At 43.4% G+C, this 14879-nt stretch overlaps 1 protein-coding gene across 8 annotated transcripts in view; it reads left to right on the top strand.

Annotated features, from left to right (window-relative positions):
- The window catches only part of KLHL32 (kelch like family member 32), a 248709-nt gene that overhangs the window by 113268 nt on the left and 120562 nt on the right, over nucleotides 1–14879 (top strand). For 7 of the 8 annotated variants that reach the window (XM_059177034.1, XM_059177032.1, XM_059177031.1 and 4 more), the window contains one exon: nucleotides 11317–11415. In XM_059177034.1, coding sequence (XP_059033017.1) covers nucleotides 11317–11415 — 99 coding nt within the window. Of the gene's footprint in view, nucleotides 1–11316; nucleotides 11416–14879 lie in introns of those variants that run through there. The other variant, XM_059177041.1, reaches the window with a different exon arrangement.

Genomic DNA, 14879 nt, shown 5'->3' with positions numbered 1-14879 from the left:
TAAACATTTGGGTGCATGTGCATGTGCCCCTTCGGAGCGCCACATTTGTATCTTTAGGATATATACCCAGTAGTACAATCTACTGGGTATAGGGTACCAGTATATACCAGTATATACCAGTATATATATATATTCTGGTATAGGGTATATACCCAGTATATATCTACTGGGTATAGGGTACCAGTATATGTATGTGTATATATATATATATATATATCTCCAGTAGTGCAATCTACTGGGTCATAGGGTAGCTCTATTTTCAGTTTTTTGAGGAACCTCCACACTGTTTTCCAAAGTGGTTGCACCAGCTTGCATTCCCACCAACAGTGTAGGAGGGTTCCCCTCTCTCCACATCCTCGCCAGCATCTGTCATTTCTTGACTTGTTAATTTTAACCATTCTGAATGGTGTGAAGGCTATCTCATTGTGGTTTTGATTTGTATTTCCCCAATGCCGAGTGATGAGGAGCATTTTTTCATGTGTCTGTTGGCCATCTGGATGTCTTCTTTGCAGAAATGTCTGTTCATGTCCACTGCCCATTTCTTGATTGGATTATTTTTTCTTTGGGTGTTGAGTTTGCTAAGCTCTTTATAGATTTTGGATACTAGCTCTTTATCTGATATGTTGTTTGCAAATATCTTCTCCCATTCTGTCAGTTGTCTTTTGGTTTTGTTAACTGTTTCCTTTGCTGTGCAAAAGCTTTTGATCTTGATGAAATCCCAATAGTTCATTTTTGCCCTTGCTTCTGTTGCCTTTGGCAATGTTCTTAGGAAGAAGTTGCTGTGGTTGAGGTCAAAGTGGTTGCTGCCTGTGTTCTCCTCAAGGATTTTGATGGATTCCTTTCTCACATTGAGGTCCTTGATCCATTTTGAGTCTATTTTTGTATGTGGTGTAAGGAAATAGTCCAATTTCATTTTTATGCATGTGGCTGTCCAATTGGACATCAGTATTTTTAAGTAATGTTTCTTTCTTGTTTGACCATATTAGCATTTTAAGAAACTAGCTCTGTATGTGGAAGCCCAACTTCACTAATAAAGCTCTGTGGGATGAAACCTCCCGTGTTCATCACACTTGAAAGAGCACTGGTTATAAAAGTAAGTCTTAATAATTAATTTGACTTTTCTTATAACCTGTAATGACTTTCATGTTTCATTATATTTAATTGCTGGGTCTGCTTCTTTCTCTTAGAAACTACCAAAAATTTGTTCTGCTTTTTTAAATAATTAGGCTATATTTTTCTAGGTAATGTAACTATGTATAATTTAGCTTTACATTTTGTTAAATAATACATTTTGTTAATTTAAACATAATGAAGAAAACTATGTTGGAAATGACTATCTGACAGAACTATTGATCTCAGAGCTTTGAAGTGCCAGGATCAAGCTGATGGAGAAGGGACCACAAAAAGGGGGAAAGGGGTTTGTTCTTGTTCATACAGTATAAAAGGGCCAAGTTTTTTCATATGAAGAATTATTTTACAGGTTCAATGAAATGAATCGTCTCTAGCCAAGTATTCCAACAGCCCTCTATGTCTACCACTCTCAGCATTAATTATACCACAGCTTAATGATTCCACTTGATTTTTTTCCCTCTGTCTCTACTCGAGCACCTAGCTGGAGTATGTCATCCATCATTCTGCTGCATGTCCTAGAATGGGAAAGAAGAACCAGTTTCACTAGTAGCATCGATAGACAGGAACATCCTCAAAATGGCATTAATGGCCATACGTGAAAATTTTGCAGTGAGGCCAGCATGTCATTTCCCTGGGAATGCAGTGTCAGTGCGCTTACCTATTCTTAGATTTCTTCTCGGCATCTTAGAGAAGGTTATGTTCCTGCAACCCGTCTGGAACCTGAGAAATTTCAAGTGAACCAAATGAGGATGTGTAAATGTGTGAAGAAAAATAATAGAATCTCCAAGTGATTTCCATGTTTTTTTTTTTTAACTAGGATGTTTTTATTATTGCTGTTATTATTTTACCTCTGTGCTTTATAACATTCTTTATAAATATTTTGAAAATTCAAAATAATTTAAAGATAAGTTAGTATTTTTTTTTTAAGATTTTATTTACTTATTTGACAGACAGAGATCACAGGTAGGCAGAGAGGCAGGCAGAGAGAGGGGAAGGGAAGCAAGCTCCATGCTGAGCAGAGAGCCCCATGTGGGGCTCCACCCCAGGAGCCTGGGATCATGGCCTGAGCCTAAGGCAGAGTCTTTAACCCACTGAGCCACCCAGGTGCCCCAGTATTTTTATTTTCTAAAGATAAAGTTAGTGTGTAAGTGTATTAGTATGTCTGGAAGAAAGCCACCTGACAAAATTTGTAACTTAAAGAACCAGATTCATTCTATACCTCACCCAACCCAAAGGTTACCTTTATATAAACATATCATTACAACTGCTATTGAAATAACTCTTGTGTCCTTTTACTTAACTCCTTCAATTAGATAACCCCTGATAATATTAGTACATGACCAGGCTCCTCCACAGAGGCTTTTGACATCCTTTCCCGTTTTCCTCAGGAGCTGTATTTTTCAAGCCTGTGACTTTCTTTAGTAAGTAAATCTAGCGTGCTCTTGTAGCATGTTTGCCAGCAATGAACATGAAAGAGGATGGACCAAAGTGTCCTAGGTAAAAACTAAGGGACACACATGTAACCCACTCAGGGCAGAAACACTTAGTTGCATGAAAAATACCCAGATAATTGTTGGCATTTATCACTGATTTAACATAAATAGATTCTGTGCTAAAAGTCAGGACCTGCCCGCTGGTTGCCTACACATTATCTTTTCCCTTGTTTTTTCTGTATAGAAAATTCCAATTTGATTTGGGACGATAGTGCATATAACCGTAAAAATTCAATTCCCCGGGTTCTTTTCCAGCTTCTGTAGCCGCATGACCCAGTCCCGGCAAGTGAAATGTAAATGCGAGTGGCAGAGATTGTCAGGAATCCATCGTTTCCTGGGAAGTAGTGACAGACTCAGCTGGCCCATGGCGTTTGGTTTTTCCCCTCTTTTTTCTGTATGCTTTGAGTACAGATGCAATGCCTGGAGGTATAGTAGCTATTTTGTGACCATGAAACCGTGGGCTAAGATTGGCCAAACAGGAAAATGCAAGACATCTGGTTTGTTGCCACTCCGTGCCGCCTAATCCGTTTTGTGCAAAGAGTAAGTCCCATACTTGCTTAAAGCCATTTTGTTGACACATGGCCGTGCACAGTTGTAATGATACATATGCATTTCCTCAGTCCTTAAGACCATCTTTTGACATAAATACGATTTTTATTGTATTGATGAGGACACCGAGGCATATAGAATCGAGTGGTTTTCCTGATCTCATTCTGCCAGCAAGTCTCAGCTCCAGAATTAGAAATCAGGCATGTGACTTAGGTCCCATGGACTTCATTCACTATGTATCTGTTCTAGTTGGGAGAGCAGGAGATTAATCCCAGCTGGAGGCTGAGGTGAGGGAGGGTCTTGCAAAGCTTTGTATAGGTAATGAGCTTAGAGTTAAGTCTTGTATGACTTGGATGTTAAGATAGGGAGAATGAAGAAGTCAGGAGGGCATGGTGGATTAAAAAGGTACTGCTTCAGTGTGGAGAGCAGTGGGCTATTGGTCTTAGTAAAGGGACCATAGGTTGCACAATTGAAAATAAGTTTTAGAAAGTAGGCTGTGTGGATGCTTGGGTAGCTCAGTCAGTTAAGCATCTACCTTCAGCTTGGGTCATGATCCCAGAGTCCTGGGATCAAGTCCCTCAAATAAGTAAAAAAAAAAATTTTTAAGTAGATTGTGGGTATATCATGATAGTTCCTGAATACAAGGACAAAAAGTTTGAGATATAGCCATAAATTGGGACATGGTTTATGGAGAGCTGCTGAATTCTGAACAGTATTGCTCAGATGAAGCACTTAAAAAAAAATTATGAACATTTCCCTAAAAATAACTTTTAAGTTGTCAGTGATAGAGGTACAAATACAGGAGTAATTTAGAAAATAATTTTGCTTTAAACATAGGCGCCACCTGGTGGATAAGAAAATCCTAGTCTAACGGCTTTGAAGCAAAATCTAAATTAACGGCAGTTTCTCATAGCTAGATCTTATGATTCATATTCTGTCTATAAGAAGTCTTTTGAAAAGTTTTATGCAAATGGTTTTACTTATGTGTCTGAAGTATTTGATCATTTGAAAGTTATTTGCGTTGTTTTATTCAATTTACTTGATGATTTAGACATCAAGGATGTAATAATTTGCCATTTCACTATACTATACAGAAAAAAATCCCAAAGAAACAAGCATGAAAATGAGAAAAATATGGTCACTTGTTCTTATCAATAGTATTAGGGCCATCTAATTTGCAATGTTAGCAGTGCTAGCCAAAGTGCTTGTGCGGCTATGTGCCTCGTTATATGTTTGGTAGAGACCTTAATGGACTGGCTCAGCTCCTTCAGGCTAGAAGTAAGTGACTTAAAAGTCTCCTAAGGAAGAAATGAAGAAGCAAGCTTTGAAGAACTACGATACAAAACTGCCTGAAGATGCCAACACATCCGTTCATAAGGCAGGAAAAAAGGTCACCCTGGGGAGCGCCTGGGGGGCTCAGTCCGTTAGGCAGCCAATTCTCGATTTCAGCTGGGGTCATGATCTCTAGGTTGTGGGATTGAGCCCCACATCAGGCTCAATGCTGGGTGTGGACCCTGCTTCAGATTTTCTCTCTCCCTCTTCCCTTCCTCTCTCTCTCTCTCTAACCAAAAAAAAAAAAAAAAAAAAAAAAAAAAGAAGAAGAAGAAAAGAAAAAAAAAACAGGGTCACACTGATAATTGCCATGGCTATTAAAAGCAGTCCCTATCAGTGGCTAATCCAAGAAGCAAGGTATAAGTGGAAGAGAGAATAAACAGAAGGAAAAGAACAAGAAGACAGAATTAAGAGGGTGGGCGGTTGGGGATGTAGGAGGAGGAATGAGGAAGGAAACCCCGGGACCCATGGGGACTGTGTGCTGTGTCAGGCCTCCTCCACCCTCCCAGCGCCCGGCCAGGTGAGCTGGGCTGAGGGGGCATCACGCATCTCATCATGCCCTGCGCACAATCTCACCTCAGCCTCCACTCTCCTCTTTCAGGAGTTTTCTGGCCGCATGTCCTGCCCACAGGTATTGCTGGGATCAGGAGCCCCAATCTCATTCCAGTTTGGAGGTTTTTCATTAAAGATTGTGCCGATTTAGCTCTCTGCTACCAACACTGCCTAAATTAGTGGCCAGAGGACACATTTGGACTGTGTATTCAAGAGCGCCGCCTTCCAGGGGGGCCATTGGACCGACCTCATGACCGAATTCTGATGTAAGAACTCCCACTGGTACCTTTAGAGACCACCCCACTCTGCAGCAGCTGTGGCTGTTACGACTATTACAATCTGTCAGACCACGCAGTGCCACCCTGACTGTGGCCACTACTGAGTTCTTATCCCCGGCTGATCCAAGGGAGGGCTGCGTCTCCACATTTGGGGTGGGAGTTGGGTGCGGACCTTAGTTCACTTGATTTAGCTTGCCCCCCGCTGCTGGAGGGGTTCCAGAATGAGATTGTTTGTTGGCACTGCAAGCCGCCTAATCCATTTTGTGAGAAAAGTAAGTCCCATACTTGTTTGAAGCCATTTTGTTGACACATGGCCGTGCATGGTTATAATGATTCATGCACATTTTCTCAGTACGGTCTGGCTCGCCTCTTTCCAGTTCAGCGTCCTGTATTCTGCCCTCCAGAGGTCAGGTGTGAGTGGATGACAGGGAGAAAATATTCCATCCACCCTGTGAACAAGAGACACTCATACCCTGCCCCCGATCCCCAAATTGCATCAAAATTTCTCTGTCCAATCTCAAGAAGCCCCCGCTTTGCTTCCACCCAAGCAGGCGAGTATCACCAAGGGAAAGAAGAAATACCCAATCCAGTCTGGCAGGTTTCAAGGTTTATAATGTTGTGCCCGTGCATTCTGAACCGCTTGGCTTTATGCAGCCTACATTTCTTGATCCCCTTTGTTACTCAGGGGACATTTGCATTGTGCCCTGTTGATACCTCTGTCTGAGCTACAGTCCAGTTTGATGAGACTGTTGTCCAGCCACTAGAATTGGCTCCCACTTGGCCACTTACTGCTCTGAGCTCTCAGGGAATGCCGCCCTTCCTGTCGGTGGTTCTCAGTGACCCTTCCTCCTGTCTGTCCTGCTTTGAGAACCAGACTAGATGCTGATGGGTACACGATTCTCCAAGGTCTCAATGTAACCAGTGTGTGCGTTACAGCACTGAAACTTGGCTGCCTTAGTTGTCCTCTGCAAATGGGTGAGTTTGCGCTCACTTCCTTCTGCAGAAGGCTATTTTCGGCCAGTTATTCCAGGCAGGCGACAGGCACATTCACGGTACTGGAAATCATGAGGAGACCAAATCATTTATTTATTTATTTATTTACTTATTTGACAAACAGAGATCACAAGCAGGCCGAGAGGCAGAGAGAGAGGGGGAAGCAGGCTCCCTGCTGAGCAGAGAGCCCCATGTGGGGCTCCATCCCAGGACCCTGAGATCAAGACTCGAACCAAAGGCAGAGGCTTAACCCACTGAGCCACCCAGGTGCCCCAGAGATCAAATCTTTACTTGTATTCCTCCCCAAACACAAATTCTCTGGAAGAACGTATTAGAACAACTAGTCATGGAAGGCAACAAAGCTGAATTTGAAAGACTCCAGTGCAAGTGGGGCTTTGCCAACACTTGTTCTGTTTCTGTAAGTGAGACCCACAGCTTTCCTAGTACGGTTTGTTTTTTTGTTTGTTTTTTTCTCTCTGTCTCTCTCTCTCTTTTTTCTTTCCAAACTGTATCCTTTCAATGCACTTGGGATTTCTTTTGCTAAAGTATCTTCCAGAAAAACTGATGTGTTAATGAGAGAAGAGAACACTACAGAACAGAGAAACTAGAAACAAAGGTAGAAACAATCCCAGTCCGAGCATCTCCTGTGAGGGCTTCCCGGAGCGAGCCCGCCGGACATGTGGCCCATGCTTGGAGTGTTTGTCTCATCTGTCTGTGACATCTGTCTTTGTGCTGGGCATTACCGAGCCCTGGAGGTTATCGTCAATGCCAGTTGTGCGAAATCAGCGCCGCTGACCGGATTTAAAGGCTCAGACTAACCTTTCTAATCCATCTATTCCCATTCAGTGCCTTAGGCCAGGCCTCATCTGGGAGAATATGCTACATCCTTGCTTCTGTGATGGGAGCTGCAACAATTTCCTGAACGTCAGTCAAAGCCTCTCTTCTTGAGGTGCGGGAGAAATTCAGGATTTCTCCTTCTGACTAGATGGGGAAGGAGCTATAAAAATTTTTGCAAATGAGTGTTGGTATTTTTGCCACACGTGTGTAACTTTTTAACTTTGTTAGTAGTTCAGAGTATAATTTATATAAGAATGCCTGGGTGGCTCAGTTGGTTAAGTGTCTCCCTTCGTCTCAGGTCATGATCCCAGGATACTGAGATAGAGTCCCGCACCGGGCTCCCTGCTCAGTGGGGAGTCTGCTTCTCCCTCTGCCTACTGCTCCCCCTGCTTGTGCTCTCTCTCTCTCTCTGACAAATAAATAGATAAATAAAAATCTTTTTTAGAAAAGAATATAGGGGCGCCTAGGTGGCTCAGTGGGTTAAAGCCTCTGCCTTCAGCTCAGGTCATGATCCCAGGATCCTGGGATGGAGCCCCACATCGGGCTCTCTGCTCAGCAGGGAGCCTGCCTCCCCCCACCCATCTCTGCCTGCCTCTCTGCCTACTTGTGATCTCCGTCTGTCAAATAAATAAATAAATAAATAAATACAATTTATAAGCCCTTTCCTCTTATGTTGTACTAATCAATGAAAGTAATTCTGAATTAAAAAAAAAATCTATCTAGAGATAAATTAATTCACCAATAATTTATTAAAATCATTTCACCCAATATGGAGTAAAAGCTCTGTTGGGCATTATTCTCAGTGCTGGGGGTATAGAATAGACCAAGCCCCTGCCCTCTTGGATCTTCTATCCTGTGGGTGGAGAAACAGGAAATAGTCATATAGATAAATATGTACGATGTCGAAAGGTGGTAAATACTAGGAAGAATAATGCAAAGTAAGGAGATAGGGAACTAGGGTGATGGGCAGCAAGGTACTGTTTTATCGAGGATGGCCACAGAAGGCCTCTCAGATAAGGGGATATCTGAGCAGAGGTCTGAGCTGAGCACAGGAATGAGCGAGCCATGCTGATATCTTGAGGAAGACTGACGGAGACAAGCCTTCTCGGAAGACAAGCCGAGAAAATAGCAGCTAGGTGTAGACACGAAGGTACTCAGGATATTCACAGAAACTTTTATGTTATAGAGAAGATTGGATTCCTTTCCAATGAGATAAAAATTTGCTGGAGAGGTCGGGTCTGTAATCAAAGGAGCGAGACTGATACAAAACGAAGGTCAAGCAAAGCTTTATTTCTCACCAAGCATCGAGAATCGACCTGACCGGCCAGGGCTGTCTCTTGCAAAGAGGTGACCTCTCTCTGCCTTACAGACTAGCTTTTAAGGGCAAAGGCCATGTGGTTGGGCCTGGCCACGCACAGGTGGCCCATTAATGAGATTGTAACACACAAAGAAAGCTGCACAGTCATGCTAGTTCACACATAAGTGACCAATTGAATCAATTGAATTACAATTTCCCCTATAGTAGATATTTGAACTAGCCTATCACCTTGGTCAGAATTGGCACCCAAAAAGCACCCAAAGGGTGGGGCCCATACTCCTTGGTAGCTAGGGAGATAGTATGCAGGCCCCCACCCATTGGATACCTCCACCTGGCTTGACCCACCCTTGTATTTGGGCTTTGTTACCTGGGACCAGTGTCCCGGACTTGTTTTTTAAGTAAGTCCCCTGGGGGGAGAGGGGGACAGGGACAGTTTAAAGTTTTACTGTATAAACAACAAAGTCATTCAAAGTCATTGTTTAACTGGATGGATCGCTCTGGCTAAATAGGCCCTTACAAAGGGAGTAACAATTTCATTGATGCCTTTAAAGGATCAATTTGTTTGGTACTATTAACACTCTGAAGGGACAAAGGAGAAAGGAGATGAGAAGGAGAAGGGAGTTGAGGGAAATTGGAAGGGGGGGGGTGAACCATGAGACACTATGGACTCTGAAAAACAACCTAAGGGTTTTGAAGGGACAGGGAGTGGGAGATTGGGGGAACCAGGTGGTGGGTATTAGAGAGGGCACGGATTGCATGGAGCACTGGGTGTGGTGCAAAAATAATGAATACTGTTATGCTGAAAATAAATAAAAAGTAAATAAATTAAAAAAAAAAAAAGAAGAAGAAAGGCGTTTGACTAGTTAGGCAGCCATTCTAGTAAGTCTAGGAAGACTAGATTAGACAGGAGTGGTAGTCCTGGCGATAGTACTTAGTGGTGATTGGATTCTGGAATTATTCTGAAGATAGAGCCAATAGGAGTGGCTGAAGATCGAATGTGAGGTAGGAGGAGACAGGGGGAGTCAGGAATTGACTGGGGTCGTAGCCTCAATAACCAGCAGTTGCTGTTTGCTGAGCTGGTTAAGACTGGAATAGGGGCAGGTTTGGTGGTTGATAGAGAGGCTCAGGAGAGACAGGAGATAGGAGCTGTCAAAGCACATTTTTATGCTGATGGGAATTTTCAGGAGAAGAAAGAGAACAGATAACCCCCTGGGAAGAGAGGGGACAATGGCTGGCAGAAGGGGTTGAGATCTCTTCCACAAATGGAGTATTTGGTAAATTCAAATGTACTGATACAAATATGGAGAGGTGACTTGGTAGATTTGGTGGTTGGTGGGAGGCTTTGGAAGATCATAGGATTAGAGTAAGGAGAGAAAGGAGGCTTGAGGAGGAAGGAGTATGAGGGAAGAGGTAGAGTGAATTGACCACACCAGTGTTTCTCAGGCTTCCCTGTGCTCCACAATGATAAGGGGCCTCCTGATAACATTTGGTGCTGGGTCTCACTATGAAAGTTTCTGATTCATGTAGGTCTGGGGAGACGTCCAAGAATTTGCAACTGTGACAGATTCCCAGGTGATGCTCCTGCTGCTGGTCCTGAGATGAGACCTTGGGAACCACTGGGCTTGAGGCTGGGCTGGAATGGCAGAACAGCACAGAAGGCTTCCCTCTACCTGGCAGTCATGCAGGTAGTGTGAATCCAGTTAGCGTAGTCTTGTGTTTTTCTGCAGCCCTGTTCAGCGGCTCAGGAGCTGGCAACAGTAGGCACAAAGTTGGACTTCACCAGAAAAAAAAAATACAGAACTGGTATGACTAGTGTTTTTGGGAAGCCTTCCTTATCTGTGACCAACTTGTAGTCTGAAAATGCTGTTTCTGCATCTTCCATTTGAAATAGAAAGGACTTCAATTTATGCATCAACATGGATGGGACTGGAGGAGATGATGCTAAGTGAAATAAGTTGAGCAGAGAAAGTCAATTATCATATGGTTTCACTTATTTGTGGAACATGAGGAATAGCATGGAGGACATTAGGAGAAGGAAGAGAAAAATGAAGGGGGCGCAGAAATCAGAGGGGGAGACGGACCATGAGAGACTATGGACTCTGGGAGACAAAGTGAGTGTTTTAGAGGGGAAGGGGTGGGGGGTTGGATGAGCCTTGTGATGGGTATTAGGGAGGGCACGGATTTCATGGAGCACTGGGGTTTATATGCAAACAATGAATCTTGGAACCCTACGTCGGAAACTAATGTGGTGACTACTGCAACATAATAAAAAAATGATTAGAGAATCTGAGATTGAGAAAAAAGGAAAACGAAAGTTTGTGGTTGAAGTTCACTATTGTAGGACTTAGAAGTAAAATGGAGTAGTAGCCACCTCTGGTTTCCTATTGAAAGGGGGGGGGGGACATAAGCCCCCTTTTCCTAAAGTATCTGCTAACCATGCTGTTTCTGTGATCTCCAAAATTGTGAAATATACTTTGAAAAACTAAAATTTGGTTCTTCTGGATGTTCTAAGATTACATCCATCACACAGAATTTTAACAATATTATATGTTCTTTGCAAATATTCATGTCCTCCTACAAAAAGTAAGTGGTTAAGTGCAGAGCCTTACACACAGGAAGTGAGTTCTGGAAGTGACAACTCATCTGTTTGAGTGGGGGCCCCAGCTCGATCGAATAGGAAAAAAAAAAAAAAGAACTGACTTCCGTAATAAAGTACAGTATTATTTCAGATCTCTTATGTTAAGCAGCAATTTAAATATGGTGGATTTGCATATTAAGCAAGCATTGATTTTTAAGTCACTGATAGTTTTCTTTTTATTAAAAAACAAAACAGATTTTGTTGGAGCCGGGTGTGATCCAGGATGTGCTAGCAGCTGGCAGTCACCTACAACTGTTGGAGCTTCTCAATTTATGTTCCCACTATCTCATCCAGGTATGTGAGCTTGCGTCCTGCTGCTCTGCCCTCCCTATCCCTTCCCCTGCAGTCATCAGCTGTACCTGCTGCTCCCAGACCTGTGCCTAGACAAGTAAAATGGAAGTAAGGGACACGAGGCTTGTGGTGGTAGAGTTTCTCCAGGACACAGGCTGAGAGGCCCCCAGGAGGGCGGCTGCCGCTCTCCTGGCCTGTCGCAGGACCTCAGACCTCCCCGCCCAGCCCAGGTCCTCACTGCTCTTGGGTAGCAGAGTAACTCAACGATCCTGCTGCAGGTGTATTGCTGGGCCCTGGGAGATGACCCTGGGAAGGGGCTTCATTTGAAGCAATGTTGTCTGGCTGCAGGAACAACCCCAAATTCACAAAAAATTGAATAGTCAGTGACGATTTCAGCAGCAGTAGCTAATATATCACAAAGTCGTATATAATTAAGTACCATATGAACTTTCCAGGCAATAAGTGCTGGAAAAGGAGTAAATGATCTACGTATTCTTCCCCCCGGTTTGCTGGGATGATCAGGAAGGGCTCTGGGAGGGGGCGGAGAGAAAACACCCATCCTGTGGGCACCGATGCTTCACAGTCAGTCCTCCTAACATCTTTGCACATTTTTATACGTGAAAAATCAGAGATTTAAAAGGTACCCAGCTGGCCTGAGGTGATAGAGCTGGTGAGTGATAGGCCTTTCTGATTCCGAAGACCATTTTTTCTTTCCTGGATAAAAACTTTTTGGTTCATTAGGAAGACACGGGACATCTTAGGCAGACAGTATGGATGTGAGGCTTTTGTTTTACAGAGTTAAGTACGGACTCCCTGTGTTGGAGGCCTCTTAGTTCCTCCACTGGCAAGAGTTTTTACTTGCACTTGTTACAGCATTACAACAACAGGGAAAATACATTTTTAACAATGACAAATCCATACGATTTGATTTTACTATCCTTGTACATATGTCATATGAGTACATATAAAAACCCAATTTGTTTCCCTGCCCATTATTTTATTTTCTTCCTAGTCATTTTCTCTAATTCCAAATGCAGGCGTATTATTGACTTCTGTCACTCAGGAGGTCGTTTCTCAAGCTCTTCCTCATGTATCATCTTATTTCGTCTTCTCTGCAACCCCGGAAAGTAGGAACCAAAGCTTCCCTGTGAGATGGTGCGACAGGTGTCAGCCACGATCACCTGAGGAGCAGTTCAAACACAGTACATGAAAGCTTTATCCTCATCTCCTTGCATTTAATCTAACAGTGAATGTTTATTATTATCTGATTTCCTTTTCTTTTCCCCTCAATATTGTTGGATGGCATGGGAGAGCTGTTGTCAATCCCTTTCTGAGAGTAGCAAAAGGGAATAACAAAGAAAGGTTGCAAGACTTCGGAGATGTGTGTTTGACTTGTGAAATTGAAATTATTTTTATTTGACATTTTTCCATCAAATATTGCAACTTGAGCCTTCAGTATCACCTGATTCACTTTTTCCATGGCAGGTAATAGTCAATGGTGTATGTTGCCAAAAGTTGGGTTACAGGGCTCATTATCATGATGCGTGTTAAAATGGTGTGTATATTTTAGATGAACATCAGAAGTTCATGGGTATTTCCCCCATCCCAGCAGATGAATTTGTTGAGATATCTAGTGACTTGTGCACTTTAGAACTTAATTTTTACAGTTTGTTGTTTTGTCGAAGAAAAAAATGTAGCCTGCATACAGATATGTTTTGTGGACAGTTTGCTTATTATTAGCCTACTTGATCAGTGGTTGAAATTTTCACTTTCTTTTCTCCAATGTTTTCATTTTGTTCTTCCGTGGAACTTTATTTTTCCTTTTTATCCACGATGTTCCAAGTTGTCCAAATTGTGGAAGAAAACTTGGACTTGGAATCAAAGCCGTGTGTATGTAGAAATTTTATGTCAGTCTTTTGAAAATACATACCATTCCTCTCTTTCTTAGGATTGTAAAATTTCTAAGCTGGGTCAGTCTGCTTTTATATTTTGACATAGTTTTACAACTATACCTATTTACAGTGTTTTGGTATTATTGCTCAACTAATTCTTAATTTCATATGGGACCATTTTATTTGGTATATAAAAATGTTTTTTGTTAAAATGAAAAATCTTTAGTGCTCAAAATATACTTAGAAGTTGTGCCTTATCAGGGTGCCTGTGCGGCTCAGTCGGTTGGGTGTCAGACTCTTGATTTCAGCTCAGGTCATGATCTCAGGGTTATGGGATCGAGCCCTGCATTGGGCTCCATGCTCAGCACAGAGTCTGCTTGTCCCTCTCCCTCTGCTCCTCCCCTTGCTCTCTCTCTCTCTCTCTCTCAAATAAAAAATTACGGACTCCTGGGTGGTTCAGTCGGTTAAGCATCTGCCTTCAGCTCAGATCATGATTCCAGGGCCCTGGGATTGAGCCCCAAGTCAGGCTCCCCTGCAGAGGAGAAACAGGGGAGCCTGCTTCTCCCTCTGCCTCTGTCCCTGCTTGTGTGCTCTTTCTCTCTCATTCTATCTCTCAAACAAATAAACTCCTTAAAAAAAAAAAAAGAAGAAGAAGAAAAGAAGTTGTGCCCTGTCAATCAAGGCTAGCATCTTTTCCATTCTTGCATTTTTCCCACTAGGGGTTTGTGAGGCCGTTCTCCCCTCCTAAGATGTCTGGTCTTGTTTGTTACTCTCAAGTTACCACAGTTTCTTTGGTTTCTTCCAGAGTTGTGAAAGACCTCTGCTCTGATACTTCCTGTTGTCGTCTGGTGCTCATTCCTAGCCGGAGTAGAACCCCTGGGTTGACCCTCACTGAGTCTCTGGGCCATCAGCTGTTACCTTGGCCTGAAACTCCTCTGTACAGGTGTAAATGCTACCGCTGCCCCCCAGCAAAGGAAGGGACACCTCGAGGCCACTGCATGCTCTCCTTTTTTCTTTCGTTTCCTTGGGGAGGCTCCTGAGAGCAGGGCCCTCAAACCGCAGGAGCACTGCCCCTCTGTCTGTGAGGATAGCCATTGTATTAGCCTCCTGTGCTGTGGAGACTTCACCTTATTCATTTTTAGTCCCCAGGCCCCCTGGATGGCAGGCCCTTGTGAACACAGAGGTTCTCAGTTTGTGGAATAAAGGGGGAGCCTAGGAGTGCAAAAGGTGTGTGTTGGTGGGGGAGGGGGCTCTGGGTGGGCAGTGGCTACAGCGACAGCCTCCCAACCACAGCCTGGGTTTGCATCCGTCCTCACCCGCTTGGCCATGCAGTTCCAGAGGACACTCCTGGGGGCCTGGCCTGTTAGTGTATTCCTTTTTTAAAAGATATTTATTTATTTTAGAGAGAGAGAGAGCACAAGGAGGGGGAGGGACAGAGGGAGCAGCAAGCTCCCCACTGCGCAGGGAGCCTGATGCTGGGCTCAATCCCAGGACCCTGGGATCATGACCAGAGCTGAAGGCAGACGCTTAACGACTGAGCCACCCAGATGCCCTCATTAGTGTATTCTTAATATG

This window comes from Mustela lutreola, chromosome 6 (genome assembly GCF_030435805.1).
Source record: "Mustela lutreola isolate mMusLut2 chromosome 6, mMusLut2.pri, whole genome shotgun sequence".
In the NCBI taxonomy this organism is placed as follows: domain Eukaryota; kingdom Metazoa; phylum Chordata; class Mammalia; order Carnivora; family Mustelidae; genus Mustela; species Mustela lutreola.
Note: the sequence above shows the minus strand (reverse complement) of the source record. Positions and strands in the feature narration are given on the sequence as shown.